We start from the raw sequence: 21,779 nt of genomic DNA on the forward strand, positions 1-21,779 counted from the left end.
TCCTGGAGAAGCAGCAAAGCGAAGCCCAGGCGTTCCTGGCCAGCATAGCTTAGGTCTTTTGTCTTTAGCTTATCTCGAGCTGGTTTTAATTTGCAACTCCCTGATTGCGTGCAGTGACCTCGGCCTGAGCCTGCTCTGCAGCTGAGTGCCCCTGGAGAACATCATAAATGCCATTGATCTGAAGTCACCCACGGGGGAAGCGAAGAGCTGGCGCCCTGCACGCAGGAGAGGCGGCACAGCCGAGGGGGCGCTCCCGGCTGCCGGAGGGGACAGGGCTCATGCCGGCAGGGCGCAGCTCCGTCGAGGCAGCCTTTGGTGTGACGTGGTGGGGAGAGGGTTGGCAGGAGTCACTGCGCTGCCGCAGTGAGTTTGCAAAGCCGCCTTCGAGCAAAAACCCCGGAGCTGGCTGCCTGCGGTACCTCAGGATGGGCTTGAGCGGCAGCAAAGCGGTTGCCTCGCAGCTTGGCCGGGCACGAGTGGCTCCCTCTGCACGAAGGGGCAGGGGCTCGTGGTTTGCTCCTTCCTGATGTAAGGAGCAAACAGGAGCTGGTGGTCTCTGTGGTGTGTTTGTCTTCCGTAAGGGCCCAGGGCACCCGTGATGATGGCAGTAGAGGTGACGCACCTGCTGGCAGCCAAATGGCATCCCCCGTGCAGCCAATCTGGCCTGGAAACCTGGTGTGAGAGAGAGGGATGTCTCCTGGCGATGGGCTGGCACAGTGCCATTGCTGTGGGTCCCCACTGCCGTGCCCACCAGCAAGCAGCGTGGCCAGGGGTGGCGGGAGCTGGTGGCCCTGTGGCAGGAACAGGACTGCTGGGGCTGAGCTCAGCTAAACGTCACGGGGAGAATTGCTGGGAAATGGTGGCTGTGCCTGTCCCTGGCAGGAGCAGGGCTGGGGAACGGAGCCGTGCCCGATACGGTGGTGGTGTGGTGTGTGTTTGGAGGGTGCAGGGAGTGAGGAGGGGGCACAGGGGGAGGACGTGGGTGCCTCAGTGGCAACGTGCACGGTCCTGTGGCTATCGGGGGGATGCCCTGCGGACAGCGAGGGACCGGTGGCACAGCCTCCGGCACATCTTGCCGCGGAGGGGATGGCAGGAGTGGTCGTTTTCTGGCAGTTTGCAAGTTTGGAAAATAAATAACCCTGCGCTGTAGGTTAATTTGGCATCCTGGCGGATTAATCACGCTGGCTGCAGCCAGCACTGAGAGCCCCGGTGACGAGAGCTGTGGTTTATAGATGATGATTCATCGACTCGACTTCGAGCGACCACGTTATTCCAGCAGATTGCAAAATCATAAGAGGAATGTTGTGGTTAGTTTACGGCTTAACTATGCAAATCGTCAGGAAACCTTCAGAGCCCGAGAGCGGGAGGCGCAGCGCGCCGGGCCGGCGGGGCGCGGAGCAGGGGCCGCCCGCGGGCTGCGGGGCGCGGGGAGGTGAGTGCGGGGGGCTGCGGGGCGGGGGGCGGCTGGCGGGGGGTGGGGGTGGGGGGGTGGGAGCTGCCCCCCGGGGCAGGCAGTGTGCGGCGGAGGAAGTGAACGGAGTGGGAGGAGCCGCACCTGCCCGCGCCGGGCCCGGCTGCGGCGGGACGTGTGCTGAGCCGGGCCGTGCTCAGCGCGGCCGCCACCTGCCCGGCAGCGGGGGGGGACCTCAGCGCCCCCCGAGTGGGCTTTGCCCCAGCGCCCCCGGAGCCGGGCTTTGGGGCGCCGGGGGGCGGGGACGGGGGGGGCTCCCTCCTCCTCCCCCTCCCCTCCCGGGGCACAGGGGGGCTGAGGCGGGGGTAGGCCGCCCCTCGCCGGGGGCTCGGAGCAGGGCGCATCCCGCGGGTGCTTTGTGTCCCGGGCCCTTTTTTTGAAATAAACAGGATGTGTCGGCAGCGGGGCCGGGCGATGCTGGGGAGGAAGGGCGGGCCGGCAGGCACAGCCCCTGGCCTGGGCGGGGGGGGGGACGGGACGGGACAGGGGACAGCCCTGCTCTCTGCCACAGCCGTGGCCCCCGGGCACGGGCACGGCCCCCGGCCGCCTTGGGCGAGGTGGGGGAGCTCGGACCTGCTTTCCCCCTGGGAGCTGGGCAACCTCATCCCGGGTGGGGGGGGTGGGGGGGGGGGGGCCGGGGGGCGGGTGTAGGTATGCAGGCTGGAGTTCGCTGGGAGCCTGGCAGCATCCCTGGTGTGGGCGCGGGCTGACCCACCTGCCGGCCCACCTCTAACCAGGGCAGCCTGAATCACCGGGAGCATGGGCTGGTCACTGGGGAAGCATTTCCTGGCCTGTCAGGAATTGGGATGGCGTCCCGTCCCTTGAATCATCCAGAGCTGGGCCCGATCCAACGCTAAGAATAGCCTGCGGGGGCAGCTGGCTGCTGGGCGCGGGGCACTGGCCAGCGCGGGGGTCCTGGCTGTGCCCCCACGAGCTGAGCCTTGGGGCAGAGCACATAGCATGGATGGGCTGAGGCAGCTGCTGCGGTCAGTCCCTGATGGGTGTCCCACCTCCCTTTTCTGCGTGCCGTTTGTAGCTGAGCTCTGGCATGGCTGCATTTGGGACCCTTGGGTGCCTGTGCCCCCCCTCAACCCCCACAGCTCTGGGGCTTCAGCCAGCTCTGCAGCCTCCAGCCCAGCACGTACCCCCTCCCTGGGGTGTAAGGTGGCATTTGGGAGCTTGGCCGTCCCTGGAGGTGGCTCCTGGGGTGGCCAGGGGGTGGCCCACCGTGCACCCGCGCCGTAGCACGGAACATACGCTGTCACTGTGTGCTTGCCAGGGTTCCAAGCGGCATTTGGCTGGGAGTCTTCTGTGGATGAAGATGTGAGCACAGCCATGGGTGGAGCTGGGGACAGCGCTCCCCACTGTGCCCTCATGGTGACAATGCTGCCCAATTGAGGCATGTCATTTGGGTGAGGATGGGCTGGCAGGTGACAGCAATCCTGACACCCATGTCCTGTGCAGCTGTGCGCAGGGTGCTGCACCCACCTGGCTCTGGCTGCTGGCGTCGGGCACCCTCCGTGGCCCGAGCAGGGCAATCACTAGAGGGCATCCTTGGATCGAGATGCTCCTCTGCGGTGGGAGAAGCCCTACGGTGACATCCTGCTAGGCTGGGCTTGAAACCCCTGGGAGCAGAGTGGTGCACAGTGGCCCGCTGAAGCTAGGCCAGCAGGGTTTGCCCATCCTTTGCATGCCGGAGCTCGGCAGACACCGGTCTGGGGAAGAACCTGTGTTGCAGCATGAGCCACCACGGCTGCTCGCACTGCTCCCTGACCTTCCAGCCCAGCTTCTGCAGGCTGGCACGGAGAGCTTGGTAGCATTGCTGCGTCCCAGCCTGTTCCTCTGAGGAAGAGCTGCCATGGCTGCTCAGAGTGATAGCCCCTTCGTTCAAATGAGCGGGAAGATGAGATGATGCTGAAATTTCCCTTGGGAGCCCATAGCAGCCTGATGCTGGGGCAGGGACTTGGTGGTTGTGGCTAGATTTAGGGCTGGAGGAGAGCTGAGCTTATGCTCCGGGGAGCTGGGATCTCTAGGATGCAGGGTTTCCCCCATGCCTCAAAAGAAAACATTCACGAGGGTGGTAGAAATACTGTAAAACTCATCTGGGCTCCCCTCCCTTGCCAAAGCGCTGGGTGAAGGGAATGTGGGTGGGTGCGGGGTTGGGCAGAGCCTGCCCTGCTCACGGCCTGGCCCTCAGAGGTCACAGCCCTGATCTTGTGGGTGTTTGTCTGGGATGAACCCACCCTCGGGGCTCACCACGGTGTGACTCAGGGAGTCACAGAGTTCAGGGCAGTGTTGGGGAAGCGTACGTGATGGATGCTCCTTGCTCCTCTGTGGCCAGCGCAGGCAGCCTCCCGGTCCCGCAGAGCTGCTGGCTGCCCCCTCCTTCTCCTGGGATTTGGGGGCTGGCGAGGGCAGTGCCTGGCACGCTGGGCCAGGTGCTGCAGGAGACAGCCTGTTCCCTAAGCTTAGAGATTTATGGACTTTGGAAAATCTTAAGCGACCGAGTGCTCATCCCAACTGTTTCCCGGCTTCCCTTCCCTGGATCCTCCCAGCCTTGCATCCCACGGAGCCGTTCCTGGGGGTGGGACGGGGGTGTGAGCTCCAGGTGTGTTCTGCACGTGTGCCGGCACGGAGGTGCCGCAGGGGCTGGCCAAGCCTGCCATGCATGTGCTGCCAAGGGGGTCCTGGTGGCACAGCTGCCTCCCCCCTGTACAAGGAAGAACCAAAAGTCGGTGGGGTTTCGGTGATGGCAGTGCCTGTGTTTCAAGGACTTGTGTTGAACTGGGGCCCAAAAGAATCAGCAGCTTTCTCATTAAACTGCTCCAAAGCTTCTTTTGACAGCTCCATAGTCATTTAGCACCAGCCCGTGGGGGCAGAGGGTTTATCTGGCAACCAGTGCCACTGCTGCAGGGATGCTTATGTCCGAGGTGGCCTCCCAGTTCCTGCAGGTGGGGGACAGGCCAGCCCTGCTGGCTCAAGGGATGCGGGGACACCTCATCTGCACTTGTCGAATGGCTGCGTGCCAGGAGATCAGACCACCTGGGATCCTGCTTTCTGCTGATAAATCCACTTTAAGGCAATTTCCCATCACTGAACCCTTTCCTGAGGGGTGGTGGAAGCCCTGTAGCTTGGGCAAGGGCCGGGGGAGCCTGGATGGGTTTCCTGGAGCAAGCAGCCTTGTATTAGCTGGGAGCAAGATGGTTTAATAAATCATTTCCGTCTCTAATTTTTACTTCTCTATGAAATGCCTCTCGTATGCCGGTTGCCAGAGGGAAGGGAGGTCAGGGGAACCAGGCCTCCCCAGCATCCTCCTTCCTGCAGCTGTTGAAACAAGATCCAGAACTATTATTATCACTGTGTCCCTCCCTCGGGTACCGCAGCGCCTTCAGTCCGAGCGACAGCAGCAGCGACATTGGGGCGGTTGGGTGCATGGCCTCCACCAAGTGAGCAGGGAGCCGGGCATCTTCCCTTCTCCCTGATACAGGGCCATAAAATGTCCCCGAGGGCCATGTCAGGTGCTTAGGAAAAAGATCACAGCTTTGGTATCACTGAGCCTCCGGGCATCTCTGGTGTCCCTTCATGCTCCAGCAAAATGCTTCCCACCAGCTGTAAATCGCAACCGATGTTGCTAAGCGGTCAGCTGCAGGGAACGGGGAGGGGGTTGTTCTCACCTCCCTGCCTTTCCCGGTGTCAGGTCCCTGCTTGCTGCCCGACCCCTGGGGAGCTGTTGGGGCTGTCCCACTGCCTGGGACAGGAGCCAGAGTGTGGCTGCCATGCATGATCCCAAGCTACCTCTGATCTCCCCGGAGAGCTCTCGGCCGCCGTGGTCTCTGTAAACGCCCTACCCGTGTCCTCTGCCTGCAGCGCCTTCTCCTCCTGGCTGCTCGCCCCCCCGGCATTGTGTCCACACGTTTGTTTAGGTTGGCCCAGGTGCTGCCTGCCATGTATCCGCCTCAGCACGGAGGGGTTGTTTTATTTTACGTCCCTTGTTTTGCAGCAGCAGCAGCAAATGCCCCGGAGCAGCCAAGAAGAGAAAGATGAAAAAGAGAAAGAAAAGGAGAAGGAGGGAGAAAAGGAGGAAGACAAGCAGGAAACTGAAAATGACAAAGAAGAACTGACAAAGTAAGGACAGCCCTCCCTGTCTGGCTTGCCTCCCTCTCCGGTGAGGGTTGGGGCTGTGGCGGTGGGATGCAGTGCTGGGACATGGTGTGATCCAGGGCTGCCTGACCCCGTGCAGGACCATGTGTGCCCACCTCACCTCTGCAGGGACAGAAGGGCAGAGCCTGTTCTCCTCTTCATCCCTCTCCCCTGCTGCTCCCAAACTGGGAAAACAACTCTGATAAGCTTTTTTTTTTTAATATATATAAACCAAATTAACCAGCGAAGCCCTTCTAATCCTCTGGTTTGTTTTGTTGCGAGAGCCTCTGCGAGTCAGAGGAGCAATCCAGGCGCAGCCAAGCACGGCGCTTCACCTTTAGCATTATTGATGTCAACGTGAGCACTCCCAGATGAAGGGCTGCGGCTAGCCCTGCCTCCCTTGTACCGAACGGGGAGCATCAGAGCCGTGGTGGGGAAAGGTTGGCACGCAGACCGCTAGCTATCTGTAATGGGCTTAATACTTGGTTTAAAAGAACATCTGGCATCATTATATCTAGGCTGCGAAGACATTTACCAGCAGGTCCCTTTCAGCAAGATAAATGAGGAGGAGGCAGGGATGAATTTGAATGGTCTGGTATTAAACCTGTCTCCGTCAGGTCTCTGCGTGCACTTGGTGGTGGAGCTGCAGCCAGCTGCAGAAAGAAAACCCCACTGCAAATCACCCCCACTGCCAATCCAGCCAGCAAAAGAGCCTGCGTGTGCAAAAAAAAAAATAAATAAATAAAAGCAGACCTGCCCCCCCAAAAGACTAACACACAAAAAAACCCCAACCAACCATCCCCAAACACGTGCAGAGAAATAATTGCTTAACCTAAAAATCAGACCAACCCAACAAAATTTTTTCTTCCCTCCCTGATTTTGCAGGGACAAGAACGATGACACATCTGGGGAAGACAACGATGAGAAAGAAACTGTCACCTCCAAAGGTCGGAAAACCGCCAACAGCCAGGGCAGGCGCAAGGGCCGCATCACCCGCTCCATGGCAAATGAAGCGAACAACGAGGAGGCGGCCACCCCGCAGCAGAGCGCAGAGCTGGGTGGGTAGCAGCGGGCATGGGGATGGGGGGGCCTTGGCAGGGCTTTTGGGGTGTCTGCTCTGCTGGGATGGGACATCACCCTGCTCTGCTCCCTGCTCACAGAGGAGTGTTTTCCTTCCTGAAATCCTCCTGTTTTGGGGGGCAGCAATGAGGTTTCTCCATCCCAAAAATTACCCAGAGCTGTTCACCCAGATAAAGCAGAGGTATTTGCAAGCCTGGGCTATCCTGGCCAAGTGTTAACGGGTTTTACAGCCTCATAGGGAAAGTATTGCAAAAGACGAAAAGGGAAGCCGTCGGTTTTAGCAGCACGTTGGCTGGGTTCGTGCAAGGCTCGTGTCCCTCCTGCACCCACAGGCATGTTTCCCTCTGCAGCAGCTCAGGCTTTGAGTACCCTCGACCTCTGCACGGGAGCCTGCTCTGCCCTCCTGGGCTCGCCTGGGTCCCTGCTGGTTCTCCTGCCCTCTCTCTTTTCAAATTTGCCTGCAGCCCGAGCAGCTGCAGCCTGGGGGGGGGGGTCTGTGACCCCCAGCCGTGGGACTTGGGCTGGTCCCTCTCCATCTCTGCAGCTGAAGGACGTGGTGAGGAGGCAGCAGGTTACAGCTGCTCAGGACCCTCCACCCTGGCTGCAGTTGCGCTGTGCACCCCAGGTTGCACTTGATTTGCCCAGCAAGCAGCATTTTTCGCACTGATCCCTGGTGCCCCAGCTCAGCTCCCCCACAGGCAGCTGGCCAGGGACAGGGGTCGGGATTTTGCAGCCCGTTCTCTGTCCTGCCTGCGCAGGGCTGCAGGGTTGCAGAGCGCAGCGGCAAGAGGCTGGGAGCAGCTTCAGAGTGAGGGGGGTGAGGCGAAGCGTGCTGCCCGTGACATGGCACCCAGGGACTGCGCCAGCCCTTGGGTGGCAGCCGGCCGGCACCATGCGAGGCTGCTGCACCTGGCTGGGGCAAAATGGGCATCCCTGGCCGCAGTGGCAGCCCCGTGTCGGGTGCATCTGCCTCTCACATCTGCAGTGTGGGTAGTGGCCACGCTCGAAAACTGCTCGGGTATTGACTTGAAGAAGCCAATGCATCAAGGAATTTGGCTGATTTTCCTATATTTTCTACTCTGCCAAATACAAAATTATTACCGTGGTACCTAAGGCAGGTAAAAATAAAAGCAGGGTGACTCCTCTTGGTTTTCTTGCTCTGCAATTTCTTGCCTGTTCTGTTCCATGTGCTATAAATCACCCGGAGGTGTTTTGCCTCCCTGTTCCTCTGCTGACAACTGGCTGAAGCCTTGATTGCGAGCACTCTGTTTTCGTATAGGCGATATAAATAGTTCCCAGCACAACGGAGCCCTGCTCTCCCTCTCAAACTTGTGAAGCAATGCTGCAAAGAAGCAGCAGATAATGCCAGTAACTTCGATGGGATTTTTTTTTTTTTCATCCCAGCATCTCAGAGTCCTTGATAAACTTCACTGTGAACACAGAGTAAAGACTTTAGACCATGTTAAATTGGGAAAAGGGAATGGATCGATTCCAGTGAAATATCTGAGCAATTGGTTTCGCTTTATGTCTCTACAACAGTGCTTTAATTTAGGTTGGCTAAGAAAGTTATTGCATTTTAAATACCAATTGAACATTAAAAAACAACACAAAACCGTATTGTGGTTTAACTGCAGCGTGCCGGAGCTCCCTGTAGGCATCTGTTTCATAACTGTGCAACCTCAGTAAATACTATTAATCAAACCAAACGGGCCGTTTCTTTGACATTTCTTTGCCATACAATAACAGCCATCCTCCAGCTGAGCGAAGGGCCTTGCACAGTGTATCGGGGACACTCGCTTTTACGTAAATGAGCGCGGTGGCCCCAGCACTGCCCGCAGCCAGGGGAAGCAGCGAGGTATCGGTTTCCCTCCCTCTTGGCCGACGGCTGGCGGGGGGGACTGCGTGGCTGGGGGAGGCCGTGACCTGCGCTGGCTTCCAGGAGGTGACACCTGCAGTTGTGCTCAGCCAGCTGTGAAGGAGATCCCTCTGCCTCATGCTGTGGGCATCGGAGCCCACATTGTCCCCCCATGGGGTCTCAGCTTCTTGTAGAGCTTCTTGGAAGATGCTTCCTTCTCTCCTCACCAGTATCCTTTATCTTGAACCTATCAGCCTGTTTTCCATTTTGAAAGGACACTGTCAAAACATCTCTCATCACTGTTGAAATAATGCTTTGCCTGTTGTTTAGAGTAATAACCCCTTGGCAGCCTGAGCCGGAAATCTGTTTCCTTACCGAGTTGTTTTTTGCCTCTGACTCACACCCTGGTTTGTTATTGTAGGGTTTGCTCTAGTGCCAGGCTGCCAGCAGGGCTGGCACATAGTGAAGGCTTTATGCAGGACCTCCGTGTCCCCAGCACCATGCCTGGGGTGGGGGAAAGGGGGAGCACCAGGTGCTGACACCCCTCTCTGCCTCTCCCAGCCGGAGCAGTGCATCCCCCTGTGATGGGTGCTGCTCCGGGCGAGCCCCTGGTACTGCTAGAAATGGCTCTGAGATGTCCAAGAGCCCAGTGACGGCACTGGGGGAGCCCACAGTCAGACAGGGCCAACTCCCTCGACAGATGCCGTCGGCCAAAGTCACTGCTGAGGTGACGTTGTTTCTCCGTCTCCGCCAAGGGTGACGGTCCCACCCTTGTCTGCCATCTCCAAAGCACACAGCCGCGGTCGGCTCCATCTTAGGTACCTGTTGGCGGGCCGGAGCGCATGGCACCGGATCGGCAGGAAATCTGCTGCCACCCTCAAGCCATCTGCCTTTACCTCCAGTCCCAGAGTGAGAGGTTTTGCATCACCGAGACGCACCCCAGGGCTGGGGGAGATGCTGTGCTTGGGTTAACTGTGGCATGGAAAACCCTTGAGAGCCCGCACCACGACTGCACTGCATTTTGTCGTGCCTCCGGGGAACGGGGCACGAGATGGGGTTTGGGGGTTTGGGTATCTCCTCCGGGCTCGCAGGGCTTGCTGTGTCCCATTCACGGTTGACTGTCTCCGTTCCTTCTTCCCAGCTTCTCTGGAGATGAATGAAAGCTCTCGCTGGACCGAAGAGGAGATGGAGACAGCTAAAAAAGGTAAGCCGCTCGTTTTCTTTCTCCTGTCGGCTCTGCTGGAGCTAACGCAGCAATCCGGGGTGGACCGTGTCTTGACTGCTGGAGTTAGCACAGGGTGATGTGCCCGGTGCTGCGGGGCCCGATTCTGCCCGTCCTGCTGCTAGTTTGTTCCCAGTGAGCCTTGAGGGCGGGGTTGGGAAGGCAGGTGGTAGCACAGGGGACATGCTGGGTCTCTCAGGCCCCGGGAGCTGTGCCAACAGCAGGGACCTCTGGGCTGCGGCCAGAGCCCATGTGTGTCCCGCGAGGCAGGAGCCAGCTGTAGGAAATACGGAAGGTGCTTTGCCTGTTGCTTTTTGCAGCTTCTGGTGTCTGTAGCACGAGGCACAGCTTTGCCCCACTCCCTGGAGGTTCGCGATACCGGCACAATCTGTTGTAAACACGCTGAGAGTGTCTGCTGCATTAGCAGCTCTGGGATTTAGGGAGAGGACGGTGAACCCCGGCGCTCCGCAGCCACGTGTCGGGGAGCTCGCAAGAGCCGGGACTGTGGGTGGCGTGGGGTGACTTTACATCCTGGAGCTGATTCAGAACCTTTGCCGAGACCGTTTTTAAAAAGTGCTGAGTGTAGCACAGCCCTTCTTGCCACTTCCCCTCCTCGTGCCGCTCCTGTGCCAGCTCTTGCGTTGCTTTAATTTTTTGCCAAAGTCATGTCCTGTTGATGGGCTGTCGAGCTCACATCCCCAGCCCGTGCATCCCACTTGCATCGCTGCCGACTCTCCTGGCCTGGTGAGGATTGTAAATGGGAAATTAAAATGGAAATGAGTGCCGTTCGGGGATGGCAAACGCAAACAGGCATGTTAGCAGGTTTGACTCTGCTTGGAAAATGCACCTGCTGCCGGGACGGTGATTACGTGTTCTGGAGCGCTGGCTGCCCAGGTGCCGATGGGGGCTGTGGGCTTGGATTACTTTGCCTGTGGATATCCCAAAACGTTTGGCTCACTCGCCTTTAAGCCGTTCCAACCCTTTTTACAGCCCAGTGCCAATCCTGTGCGTTGCTGAGAGGGGCTCTCTATAGACCCAAAACTTAATTGATAGACTTTAATCAAGCGAACTGGCCTGGGGCCAGGTAACAGGGCAAGCAGGTGCTGAGCAGGGGAAGGTTGTTGGAGGGATCTTTTCTGAGCGCCACTTTGTTTTGGAGATTGCATCTGGTTGTTAAAAAGTGCCTCTTGCTGTTTTATGCTGTATGCTGGAGGTGTGCTTAAGGAGTCTTGAAACCAGCTGCCAGAGCCTGCGTGGAAGGAGGATGAAGTGTGGGAGCACGTAGTGTTGTTCCAGCCCAGGGGCCAGGATGAGGCAGGGAGATTTGCTGGTGTAAAGCCCGATTGCTGATGTTTTTCCCTCCATTACAACCTGGGAAACTGAAATTGCAACACCAGACTTCTACAGAGAAGCCAAATTCCCCTTCGCCAGGAAGCAGCCGCTGTAATGCTTCGAACTGGCTCTGTTTGGCATTTCCAGGGACTGGCGCGATGGGGGTTTCCAGCTCACAGTGGCTGCGAAACTCCGGGGGTGACCTCAGAGGCTGGAGGGGGCAGAGGCAGCCCTGGGCACCCGCTCATGGGGGGCTTGGGGACATGGGCACCATTCTCCTCACCATGGGGACGCAGCCACCCCAGCTCTTCTCCCGTACTGGTACCAGTCAAAGCCCACAGCCAGCTGGTTCAGGGAGTTAAGCAAGCAAAAATGTGGGTCATACAGAAAGTCAGCCCTAACACCCCAGGGTGCTTGGGCAGGGGGGGTGGTGACTTTTGCTCCCAGCACCCGCCAGCTGGGAGATCAGCCTGGCCTTGCCGCCCACCCCTGGCTTTGCACTGGTGGCATGAGACCCCATGTCATTTCTGTTGAGAGAGGTAAGAGCAAACAGCCCGGGGACAGTGAGACGCCAGAGTCGTCTGCTCTGCTCTGGAGTTGCAGAACTTCACGGAGAGTTTCCGAGCAGGAGAAGGCAGGACCGTGTCTGCTGGGAGAGACAATAAAGGGGAGTACCGTGTTATTAAAGTTAACTAGGGGAACGAAAACCTAGCGAGAGGAAAGTTCTTGCTTAATGACACTTTTATTACGCAATAAACTTTGATTCAGTAGCCTGTCAAAATGTGCAGAGATTGGTATAATGACAGGGGAGTGTGTTTGTCTGATGCTGCCTCCTTGCACTGCGGCTGTGATCCCGAAAGCAGGAGGTTGTGATTAACCAGAGTTACTCAAGGATTTCCCCCCATCCCTTCCCTTCTCCCCTTGGCTTCCCAAGGTTGGGAGCGGGCAGTGCCCACCGCTCCGCCTGCCTGTGCCACCGGGCAGGGCAAAGAGGCTTTCGGCAACGGGACTGGGCGGCTCATGAAAAGGCACCGTTTAGGCAGCTCCTGCCTCTGGGGGACGCGCCGGCAGGAGCCCCCGCCAGCAGGAGTTACAAAGGTGGGCTGGAAGGGAGTTTGCAAGCAAACCTGGAGCAGCCGAGTGGGTTTATGGACCCCCCAGCCCCTTCGCTGAGTTTTGCTCCCCGCACTCGGCGTTGCAGAGCAGCCGTGGCGGTGCTGGAGCTGAACTCACTGAACCAGGAGGTTTCGGTGTGATCTTTGTTAGCCTTTACAGTCTGGTATCTGTTCTCGCCCGGCTCTGGGTTTTCCCCTGGCGTCTAACAAATGGGTTTGTTCTTTGTAAAAGAGGCGGCGTGTAAATGGCAGTTCCTTGCGCACCTGAGGTCCTCCCACGCCTGGCCGGGGCTCTCTGCTCCTTGTCCTCGCGGCAGAGCCAACCTCGGGCTCTTTGCGCCTTTTCCCAGGCCAAGGAGCTGGAGAGGCCACGGGATGGAGTCGGCATGATGGGGCAGAGGAGGGTCGGGCAGAAATGTGGAAAGCTGATGACAGAGAATTAAATAACCCATGAAGACTCCTGAATAGTTCATTTTGGGAAAATGTAAAATATTTCCTTGGATGCCGAAGGTATTCTTTCAAGGGCTGATTTTCAGTTGTGCCAACAACCAACTCAGCAAGCCAGACGAGCTTTGGACTGAGCTGCACCATTTTTTCCCCAGTCCCATTCTGTTCACAAAACTAAACCAAAGTGAATTTTTTTTAAAAAACGACTGATTTCTTCAAATGAATGCCCAGCCAAACCCACTGACACGAGAGCCCACAGCAGAAGCCAGCCACCTCCCATCACCTTTCGAGCGCAGCTGTCTCTCAGCGTGCTGTCTCTGCACGGGATCCTTCTGGAGCCCGAGCAGGTGTGAACACCCGCACGAGCGTGCGCTCCCCCGGCCCTGCTTTGGGTTGGCACTGTTATTTCTAAGAAGTGCTGGCTGAAGGGCAGGGAGAGGGTAGGGCTGGTGGGTCTTCCCATTTTTCCTCCATTGCTTCTTCCTGGCAGGGCAGCTGTTGCTCTTACAAGGAGCTGGCTGCAGCACAGATGATGCTGGGAAGCCAGCAGCTTCGTACCTTCCTCCCTTCGTCTCCCCTGTGCTCCTGCTGGAGCCTTGCCTTTTCTGGTGGGAGATATTTACTGCCGTAATAACGTGCTGATGGTAGTAAATGAGGGCTGGAGAAGCTGGTTTGCAGCACGTGCTGGTTGCTGCGTGTTGCCCCTCTTGCTGGCCCTGGGCTGGGACATGCCTTGGGGGTCCCCCACTGAGGCTAGGACATGCCTTGGGGTCTCCCACTGAGGTGCCCTCCATCCAGGCTGGGTGCAAGGGGAGCCCAGGGCGAGGGCAGGGCTGCTTGTCCCCAGCACCCACCGCCACGGCCAGAGCCCTGCCGTCCGCCCGCTCCAAGCGACCCGCATCTTTGCTGTGGAGTTTGTATGAAGCAACAGGGTGGAAATCACCAGAATGGGGTAGGGTGGGTGCCACAAGGGCAAAACTGTGTCCAAGGCATGAATTGGCCACGCTTGCCCTGGAAGAGGCTGCGGTCGGTGGTGATCCCACCCCTGGCATCCCAGGTTGGGGCTTTGCTGCTCCTTACCCAAGGTGGTACCCCCAGGATGGTGCCCGTAGTGCCGCTGTGTGCCGTGCCCCCCCCAGGCTGCGCTTTCTGCCACTGCTGGCTGAACGTTTCTCAAGCGTGTAGGAGCAAACTGTGAGGATTTGCTTAGTGAGTGTCAGTGAATGAAACACAAAAGGCCTGTCAGGAGGAACTGTTGGGTAATTACTATAATTTACAGCCTACATTTTAATTTTGAGTGTTATTTTTTCAACAATAAGGGAGCAGGGATAATATCCAAGCCAGGTGAAGGGAGAGAGCTGGGCCCACCGGGAGCAGCTGCTCCACGTGCGCTTGCTGCCTTGTGCCTGGAGATTGGGATGTTGCTGGCTGGACTGGAGGGGATGGCACCTCTCGGGGAGCAGGCATCCCAGGGGGAGGCTTCCCATCCCCTGCCAGGGTCAAAGGATGGGGACAGAGCACAAAAGGAGGGTTGTGGTAGGAGTGGGAGAGCTGGGCAGGTCCGTGGTCGGGGCACAGGGCTCGATGTTTTTGCAGCAGATTGATGCAGTGGTCCAGCAACCGGCTGCACCAAAGGGGAGATCTGGGAGCTGAGGGGTCCCAGCTCCACACCCACACCTTGTTTGGTGGCACTGCCTCCCTCCGGAGAGGTGGCATGATGGGTATGAAAGCTGCTGGGGATTTGCTCCAAGCTTCCTTGTAGCCATCAGAGCTTGCGTCAGACCACCGAAGACGAAGTCCCTCAGGAGCAGGGCAGGCTGGTTCTGGTGTTGCCTTCCTAAGGAAGGGAGAGCATCACCCGTCATGGTGGCGAGAGCCCACCGAGCTGGCTGCCCATGCGATGGTCCCTCTGGCAATGCCCCCAGTGCCTATGGGGACACGGGCTTGTCCCCTGTGTGCCATCTCTGCCTTGGCCCAGCGTAGGAGCTCAGTGCTTGGCCGGCTCTGCCACCCATCGGCTCCTTGGTCCTAGAGGGGTTACTCACCTTGTGCCTTGGTTCTCCCACGCGCTGCAAACCGCCCTCGGATCGGCGGGGGGAAGCGACACTGCGATGCGCTAATTCAGCTCAGTGACGCCAACTGTGTTTTTGGGGTGACTTGGGTGGTGTTGCTGACTCCGTAGTGCCAGGCTTTCTCCAGGATGGAGTTATGGCACGTTTTGGTTGCACTGTAGTCAGAACTGCCTCCATCCCCGCTCCTGAGAGGGTGCGTGGGTGCAAGAGGGGCTGGAGAATCACACCAGGTACCGTTGGGCGTAGGGAAATGAGGTCAGTTAGTTTTTCCCCTGTGACCTTGATCAGCTAATCTGCACGAGCTCCCATTAAGGGACCCTTTTAGGGGCTCCCTCCACGCTCGACGAGCCCTGGGTGAAGCAGGTTGGCCGCGCGGAGCCTTGGAACGGCTCTGGTAAAAGCCCACCGCCGCAGAGAGCTGCGGGGGCGCAGGGAGGGCATCGCCCACCACGCTGCCCTGCCGGCGTACACTGCCACACTCTCCGGGCTCCTCTCCCTTCCAGCCTCCGTGTGCCGGTACCGGAGCCGAGGCTTTGGTCCGCCCGTGGTGGAACCGCTGCCAAGCCTCTCCCCAGCTCCTCTGCAGGGCCGAGGTGTGCCAGGGTGCCACGGCATCCCGCCGGTGTGGCACCGAGCTCGCCGGCGCGCACGTCCCCAAAGAAAAGCGCCTTTGATTCACTTGAGAGCGGAGGAAACTATTAGCCAAGCTTTGTTTTCCTGGATCCCTCCCCCTGCCGCTGACATTCAGACGAGAGCGAGGGAGACAGAAAGTGAGAGAGGGAGGGCGGCAGCGGGTGCCAAGCGGCCGCACCCCTTGTCAGCTTGGGTCAGCGCCACGTTTGTTATTAATGCTCTGTCTAGAGGTCACATTCAGATGCAACGAGCCCCGGGTCAGCCAGAGGAACAGATTAGAGCTCGCTCGCTGCTTCGTCACATACCGACCGCACCGGCTCCCGGTCCCTGGGCTGGCAGGAGCGAAGCTGCAGCGCGCAGCCGGCTGCTCCTTTCTCTTGCCTTCTTTTTTTTGTTGTTGTTGTTGTCGTTGTTTTTTAAATTATTATTATTTCTTGGCAACGTTGGGCATTTCCTGAAACTGCACAGCCTCCCCGTAGCCCCGAGCTACTGAGCGAGGAGGTGAGGTAGGGGAGAAAATACCCGAGGCGCTTCCATCCACCTTAACAGCGGCGGCTGCAGGCGGCTGGAAGGCTCCGGCAGCGAGCAGGAGAGGCGCAGGGGACGCCGTTCGCTCCGGAGGGAAGAGCGCTGGGGCTGGAGCATGTGTTCCCACCAACTTCTGGCACTGAGGTCAGGAGTCTCCTGCCTGTGACCTGGTTTCCAGCCTCGGTGCCCGCTCGCTCGCGGCTCTCGGCCGCCCATGGCTCTGCAATCCTCTCGCCCCCAGGATTTAAGGAACCGGCTTTGCTTTCTTCTCTGTCTCCGGCTGCTGCGAAGGAGCAAAAGCAAAATGCGTGGGGAGGGTGTGAGCGGAGCACTCGCAGCGCTTCGCAGTGGGCTGCCGTGCCCAGGGGGGCTTTGAAGAAGTGCCCCGACGCCCACGTCCTTCCCAGCCCGCCCGCTGCACGCTCCAGGCACGCTCCCTGCCCGCCAGAGCCAGACCCGGAGCACGTAAGTCAGGCGTTGGGGTCCGAAGGATGGATGGGGTTAACCTCAGGGGTGCGCATAGCTGTGTGTCTGCGAGCAGACCCTGCGCCCCGAGCCCCCCCCAGGCAGCCAGCACAGCCTGCCTTCAGATCTGATAACTCAGTTAGTCATAGTTTCAGTTGCGCTGCAGAACCACGGCCGTGCGGTGCTGTGCCGTGCCGAGGCGGGCTGGCATGCTGGGGGACGCAGGGGCTGGGGGCTGCCAGGCTGGCAGAGCTCATGGAGCCAGGGTGCTGGGCGAGCCGAGGGCTTGCCAGTGCGTCCCAGGGTGTCTCAGCTGGTCCCTCCCCGAGCACGCAGATCGTTACCGTGTGGGGAAGCAGGTGTTGCTGTTTCGCTCTGGTTTTAACGTAAGAGAAGGGTGCTGGGCTCCCCGCTGGCACCTTCCACCCTGGGAGCCCGGCACCGACGTGGCCACCTGCCAGCTCCTCCAGCAGCATCCCCGGTGGGCAGCAGCACAGCGAGCCTGGGCAGGGGAAGGGGCAGCCAGGAGCTGCCATCGCCCACGGCTGCAAAGGTCCCACCGTGCTGGGCACCGCTGGTGCTGGCATCCATCGCCCCCCGACCCCAAGCCGTGCCGTGTCCCGCTCCCCTCTGCCGGGTGGCACGGCGCCTTGCCCACCACCAGCGGTTGTGTTTTGAGGCTTTGCCCAGGGCACAGCAAACGGTTCCAGCCCCGGCTGTCACACTTGGTACCCGGCCACTGGCGGACGATGGGCGAAGGGGGCCCAGCGGCTTGTTTGCTTTGGACAGCAGCGATGGGTTGTGACACAAGGGGATGGGTTGTGACATGGGACTGTCCTGTTTTCCCCTGCAGCCTTCAGCGACTGCGGGGGGAGGACTCCCACCCTGGCTTGTTATCTCTTGCAGTTGGTGGCCGGACGTCCTTTTTTTTACTTTATTATTATTTTGAAGAAGTCCCAGCCTGCCAGCGGGGTGACGGAGGTCGTGGGTTTGGCTGAAGCGAGACTGGGAGTTGCAGAGTTAAATCTCAAACTTGTTTCTTGGCTTTCCACAGCCTTTTGTGGTGCTCAGCGCTGTGTGATGCCTGCCTCTTACATGCAATTTGATAAGCCCTGGTGCTGGGACAGGGCAGGATACAGGCACTGGCTGGATGTTAACTCCTGCTGTGCTGAGTACTCCTGGTTTTTTCCAGGACCTGGGAAGCAGGGACAGGGGGGGTTCATTTCTGGGGTACGTGGTGCCATCTATTCAATGCAGACATACCGACAGCCCCCGTGCCATGCACATGGATCCTGGTGCATCCCTCGGGCTCCGATCGCTTGTGGCTGCCCTGTCGGTCCCGGAGGGAGGTTGTTGTTGGGCTGAAGCAGAGGTTGGGCTGGCACTTAGGGCTAAGCTGGGACTGGGAGGTGCCACATGGCTGTAGCCTGGCTGACGGCTGGCAGTGGGGCTGGGGCACAGCTGCCACAGCACCCAGGCACAAGCGGAGTCGTGCAGGGGAGCCCTGTGGTCCCACGCCCCGTGGCATCAGAGCAGCCAGGGAGGGGTTGGGGATGGATGACAGAGACGCCCAGGCAGTGCCTGTTCCCAGGCTCTGTGGTTGGTGGCTTCTGAGTGGAAAAACCCCTAACAAAAGAGAAAGATGCTCTTAGCAGGTTCATTCCCTGCTGGTTTTCATCTTGAAGTCACCTTCTATGGCAGTACCGTGCCCTTGGGTTCATAGTTTCTCCCTCCTGTGCCCTACACAAGGAGCAGGGGAGGAACAGGGGAGCTGTTGGCTTGATGATGGCATCACGTGGGCAGCCAGGAGCCAGCCAGGCCGGCACGACCCAGCTGGGCTGACAGCATCCTACAAACTGGTGGCAGGTCCAGCCCCGCCAGGCCCCACAGGAAGGACCAGCCACGTGCCGGGAAGGGTTACAGGCAGCAAGGCATTGCTTCCCAGAATGGCTCGATGCTGCTGGAGCCTGGGATGGAGGGACAAGGGTGCCACTGTACCCGTCTCTGGGCTGCGGTTGTGACTTCCACCTCCAGCTGTGGGACAGGGGTTGCCCAGGCACCCCTGCAGAGACCTCAAAGACATATGGGGTGCTGACTTGTTCCTTCCTCCTCCACCCTGCTGAGTTGCCCCAGCGCTGGCAGGAGCCCGTGCTCGGGTGGCACCGTTTGGCCAGGATTTCCAGCCCTTGGCATGACGCCTGACCTGGGAAGCTGGTTTTGCTCATGAGCACTAACCCTCCGGCATGCCTCTTCCCAGCCTGGGACATCATCTGGGCTTCGTGCCTGGGTGCTGCCACCTCCCTGCCCAGGCTCTGCTTCCCCGTCCATCACAGCACTGGGTGCTCCAGCCCCCCAAACTGCCCAGTCACCCCGAGTCATCACTGGGGCACAGGAGGGTGGAAAGAGCCTTTGCTACCATGAAGTAAGGGCTGAGAGCTGCTGGCCCAAGTTCTCGCGGACACGCCAGTGCCTCCTGCAGCTGTCCGAAAGGGAAGGCAGCACCACTCGCCCTCCTGGCTGCCTGGTGGCTGGCCGAGACGTGGCTGTGGGGCGTATTTTGTTCTGGAGGCGGTCAGCATAGTGTCTTTTTTCCTCTTGGAAAGAAAAACAGGCTCTTGTAGGTCATCCCCTGGCCTAGGAAGCCATTCAGACGGGTGCTAGTGACCGTATTGTTCCTGTGAAGTTTGGCTTGCGCGGAGGCTGTTTCCTATCCTGCGTGGATAATGCTGCCCTTGTGTGAGCGTATCTGGTGTTAAACCCTTCTGCTTTCTCCTGCCTCCCACCACAGGTCTCCTTGAGCATGGGCGGAACTGGTCGGCCATTGCCAGGATGGTGGGCTCCAAGACCGTGTCGCAGTGCAAAAACTTCTACTTCAACTACAAGAAGAGGCAGAACCTGGATGAGATCCTACAGCAGCACAAACTGAAAATGGTGAGCGCCCCGTCTCAGCCCGCACCAGGCACCGTAGATATTCCCTAGCGAGAGCTGCATGCTTCCTGCAGCCGAGGCAGGATTTTATCATCTCGGAGTGAAAGCTCTGGGGACTGGGGAGCAGGAAGTGGTGCAGGGAAGGGTTCTCCACCCATCCCTCCCCAGGAGGTCTGGAGGAGGGAGAGCTGCTGTGTGGGAGCTGCCTGGGTGTCTGGAGCATGGCTGGTACACGGGGAGATAAGAAGCAGAAGGAGGAGCGGGGCTGCAGTGCGTCGGCCAGGATGCAAGCTCAGTCCTGGCCGCACACATACCTCGATGCTGGCCAGGTTGTGCTGTTCCACCCCAGCAAGTGGAGATCCTGGCTCGGCCACAGGCTCTGCCTCTGCAGGTACCACAGTTACCTTGTAAACTGCCCACTGGCCCCGAAGAAATTCAGGGGTTTAGGACAGCGTGAGGAAAGGCTGGTCTCGACACAGATGTTGGTTGTCTTCAGGGCTGCAAGCAGATGTGCGCATCTCTCCGTGCCTCAGTTTCCCCATCAGAAGGGGCTAAAGCTGCTTCTTTCCTGGCACGTGGTGCAGGGTGTGAATGAAGTGGGGCTTGTTTGGTGTTCTGGACTGCTAAGAACAACTAAGGAATATAATTATTTCATTTGTAGAGTATCCTGGGGTTCCCAGTTTCTGGCTAATAAAATTCACATGGCTAAACCCCCAAGGGGTGCTTTGAAAATGCAAGGGACAATGTTCAATGCAGGAATCTCTCCAAGCAAGCTATTACAGCAAGAGTAAAAAGAAAGACAGGAAAACATTCAATGACTCACCCAGGAATTTAATATCCTAGTCAGTCTATAGGAATGAGAGACACAGAAGACATCGGTGATTCTTTTTTATTAATTCTCTATGCACAGAGACACTCCTGTGTTCCCATGTTTCAGCAAACTGTTTTTAGAAACAAAGCAAACAATATAAAGACCCCCAAACCGATAAAAAGACTGGAATGAAATGTGCATCAAGCCCTCTGAATATAAAATATTACGATAGAAGGATATCATTTGTTCATTACTGGGGAGAATCTGAAATAAGATCATACAGTTTAGCTGGCAGTGGAGCCGGTGTATATTAATTTACTCTGCTTCCTAATGTTGCAGAAATTATATCACGGAAGTGTTTTTCTGCAGAACCACATTTTTCCCTGCATCCGTCCCTCCAAGGCAGCCACTAGACTTCTTCAGTCTAATTGCTCACTCTCACTTGCAGTTTATATCAGCATCATCATTTTAGTTTTTGAGCACTGGAGCCTATGGGATTCGGTTGTGGAGAAGAACAATGAACATTCAGCTGTTATTTATTGTGCTGTATTGTTTTGTGGCAACAGCAGATGCCAGAAAGCTGAATAAAATAAAAGAACAACTGAGATTAAATTGCCATAGACCTTCCTTCCTGACTCCTAAATATATTCCCGAGCAAACCCAGCCTCCAAATCTCACCCTGTAACCACTAGTCAGCTGTGACCTCTGCGGAGGAAGCACGTGGCGAGCAGCGTGGCATCGCCTAGGTTTGCCGTGACATCCCCAGATTGTTCCCTGACCTCTCCACCACCAGCTATCGCTGATCGTGTGCGGGGAAACGCAGTGGCTCTGCTTTTCTTCCTCATGCTTGATGAGAGCAAACTTAATTAGGAGATCTCATTAGTTTCCCAAATGGGGCTCATTAATATTGTAGCCTCTTCTTCCAGGTAGGTGTGACAGTAGGTTTCAGCAGCGTGCAGGCAGCTCGGAGGAGCTGCAGGGACGGGCAGGCTGCAGTGACCGGTGTGGGATGGGAAGCAGAGCCTGGCAAGGTCCCTCTGTCCCCAAATGGTGGCACAGCGCAGTGTGGAGCAGCATGTCCCTATTCCCCATGCTGGGACAGTGCTGGGTGGCATGGGGCCGGGTGTTCTGGCAGTCCTTTGTTCCCTTGGGTGCCAAACCCTGGCTGGCCAGAGCCCAAGGAGCTGTGGGGTCGCAGGGACGCTCCCTCTGAGCATCTGGGGAGCATCCAGTGTTAGGAAGGAGAAGGGTTTGGGTTGCAACAGGCAAGGTATCTGGCACGGTGACGCGCCTTTTCCACGTCTCTAGAGCCCGCATAGTCCGTGAAGTCCCACATGCTGTGTTTGGGGGTTTAATTTGAAGACCCATCCTTTGACCGGAGAGGTTTTCCCCTGGGGAGAGAGCGCAGAGGGGCCGGGCAGCTGCGCATGGGCTGTGTCAGCACCCGGAGCCCCGTTTCCCCTCTCCCCTGAGATGCCTGGTGCTCACACTGCCCTTCTCCAGCCTGCTGGAGGAGAGGGATCCCACTGCGGTCCTGGCTCAGCGGGGCTGGGTGCCACAGATCCTCACCTTCCTCCCTCTGCAAGCTCCCCCGTGGATCTGGGTGTCCTTGCCAGCTGGCTGCACCCTGGGCCAGGCAGCCTGTTGGGCAGGGTCAGGCCACCTTGAGGCTTCGCGTTA

General features: G+C 58.3%; 1 protein-coding gene across 9 annotated transcripts in view; it reads left to right on the forward strand.

The window, feature by feature from the left end:
• NCOR2 (nuclear receptor corepressor 2) overlaps positions 1-21,779 on the forward strand; it is a 253,577-nt gene that overhangs the window by 183,924 nt on the left and 47,874 nt on the right. For 8 of the 9 annotated variants that reach the window (XM_037375337.1, XM_037375342.1, XM_037375343.1 and 5 more), the window contains exons 15-18: positions 5,472-5,596; positions 6,497-6,669; positions 9,688-9,750; positions 19,149-19,291. In XM_037375337.1, coding sequence (XP_037231234.1) covers positions 5,472-5,596; positions 6,497-6,669; positions 9,688-9,750; positions 19,149-19,291 — 504 coding nt within the window. The remainder of the gene's footprint in view (positions 1-5,471; positions 5,597-6,496; positions 6,670-9,687; positions 9,751-19,148; positions 19,292-21,779) is intronic. The other variant, XM_037375339.1, reaches the window with a different exon arrangement.

This window comes from Falco rusticolus, chromosome 1, assembly GCF_015220075.1.
Source record: "Falco rusticolus isolate bFalRus1 chromosome 1, bFalRus1.pri, whole genome shotgun sequence".
Classification (NCBI taxonomy): domain Eukaryota; kingdom Metazoa; phylum Chordata; class Aves; order Falconiformes; family Falconidae; genus Falco; species Falco rusticolus.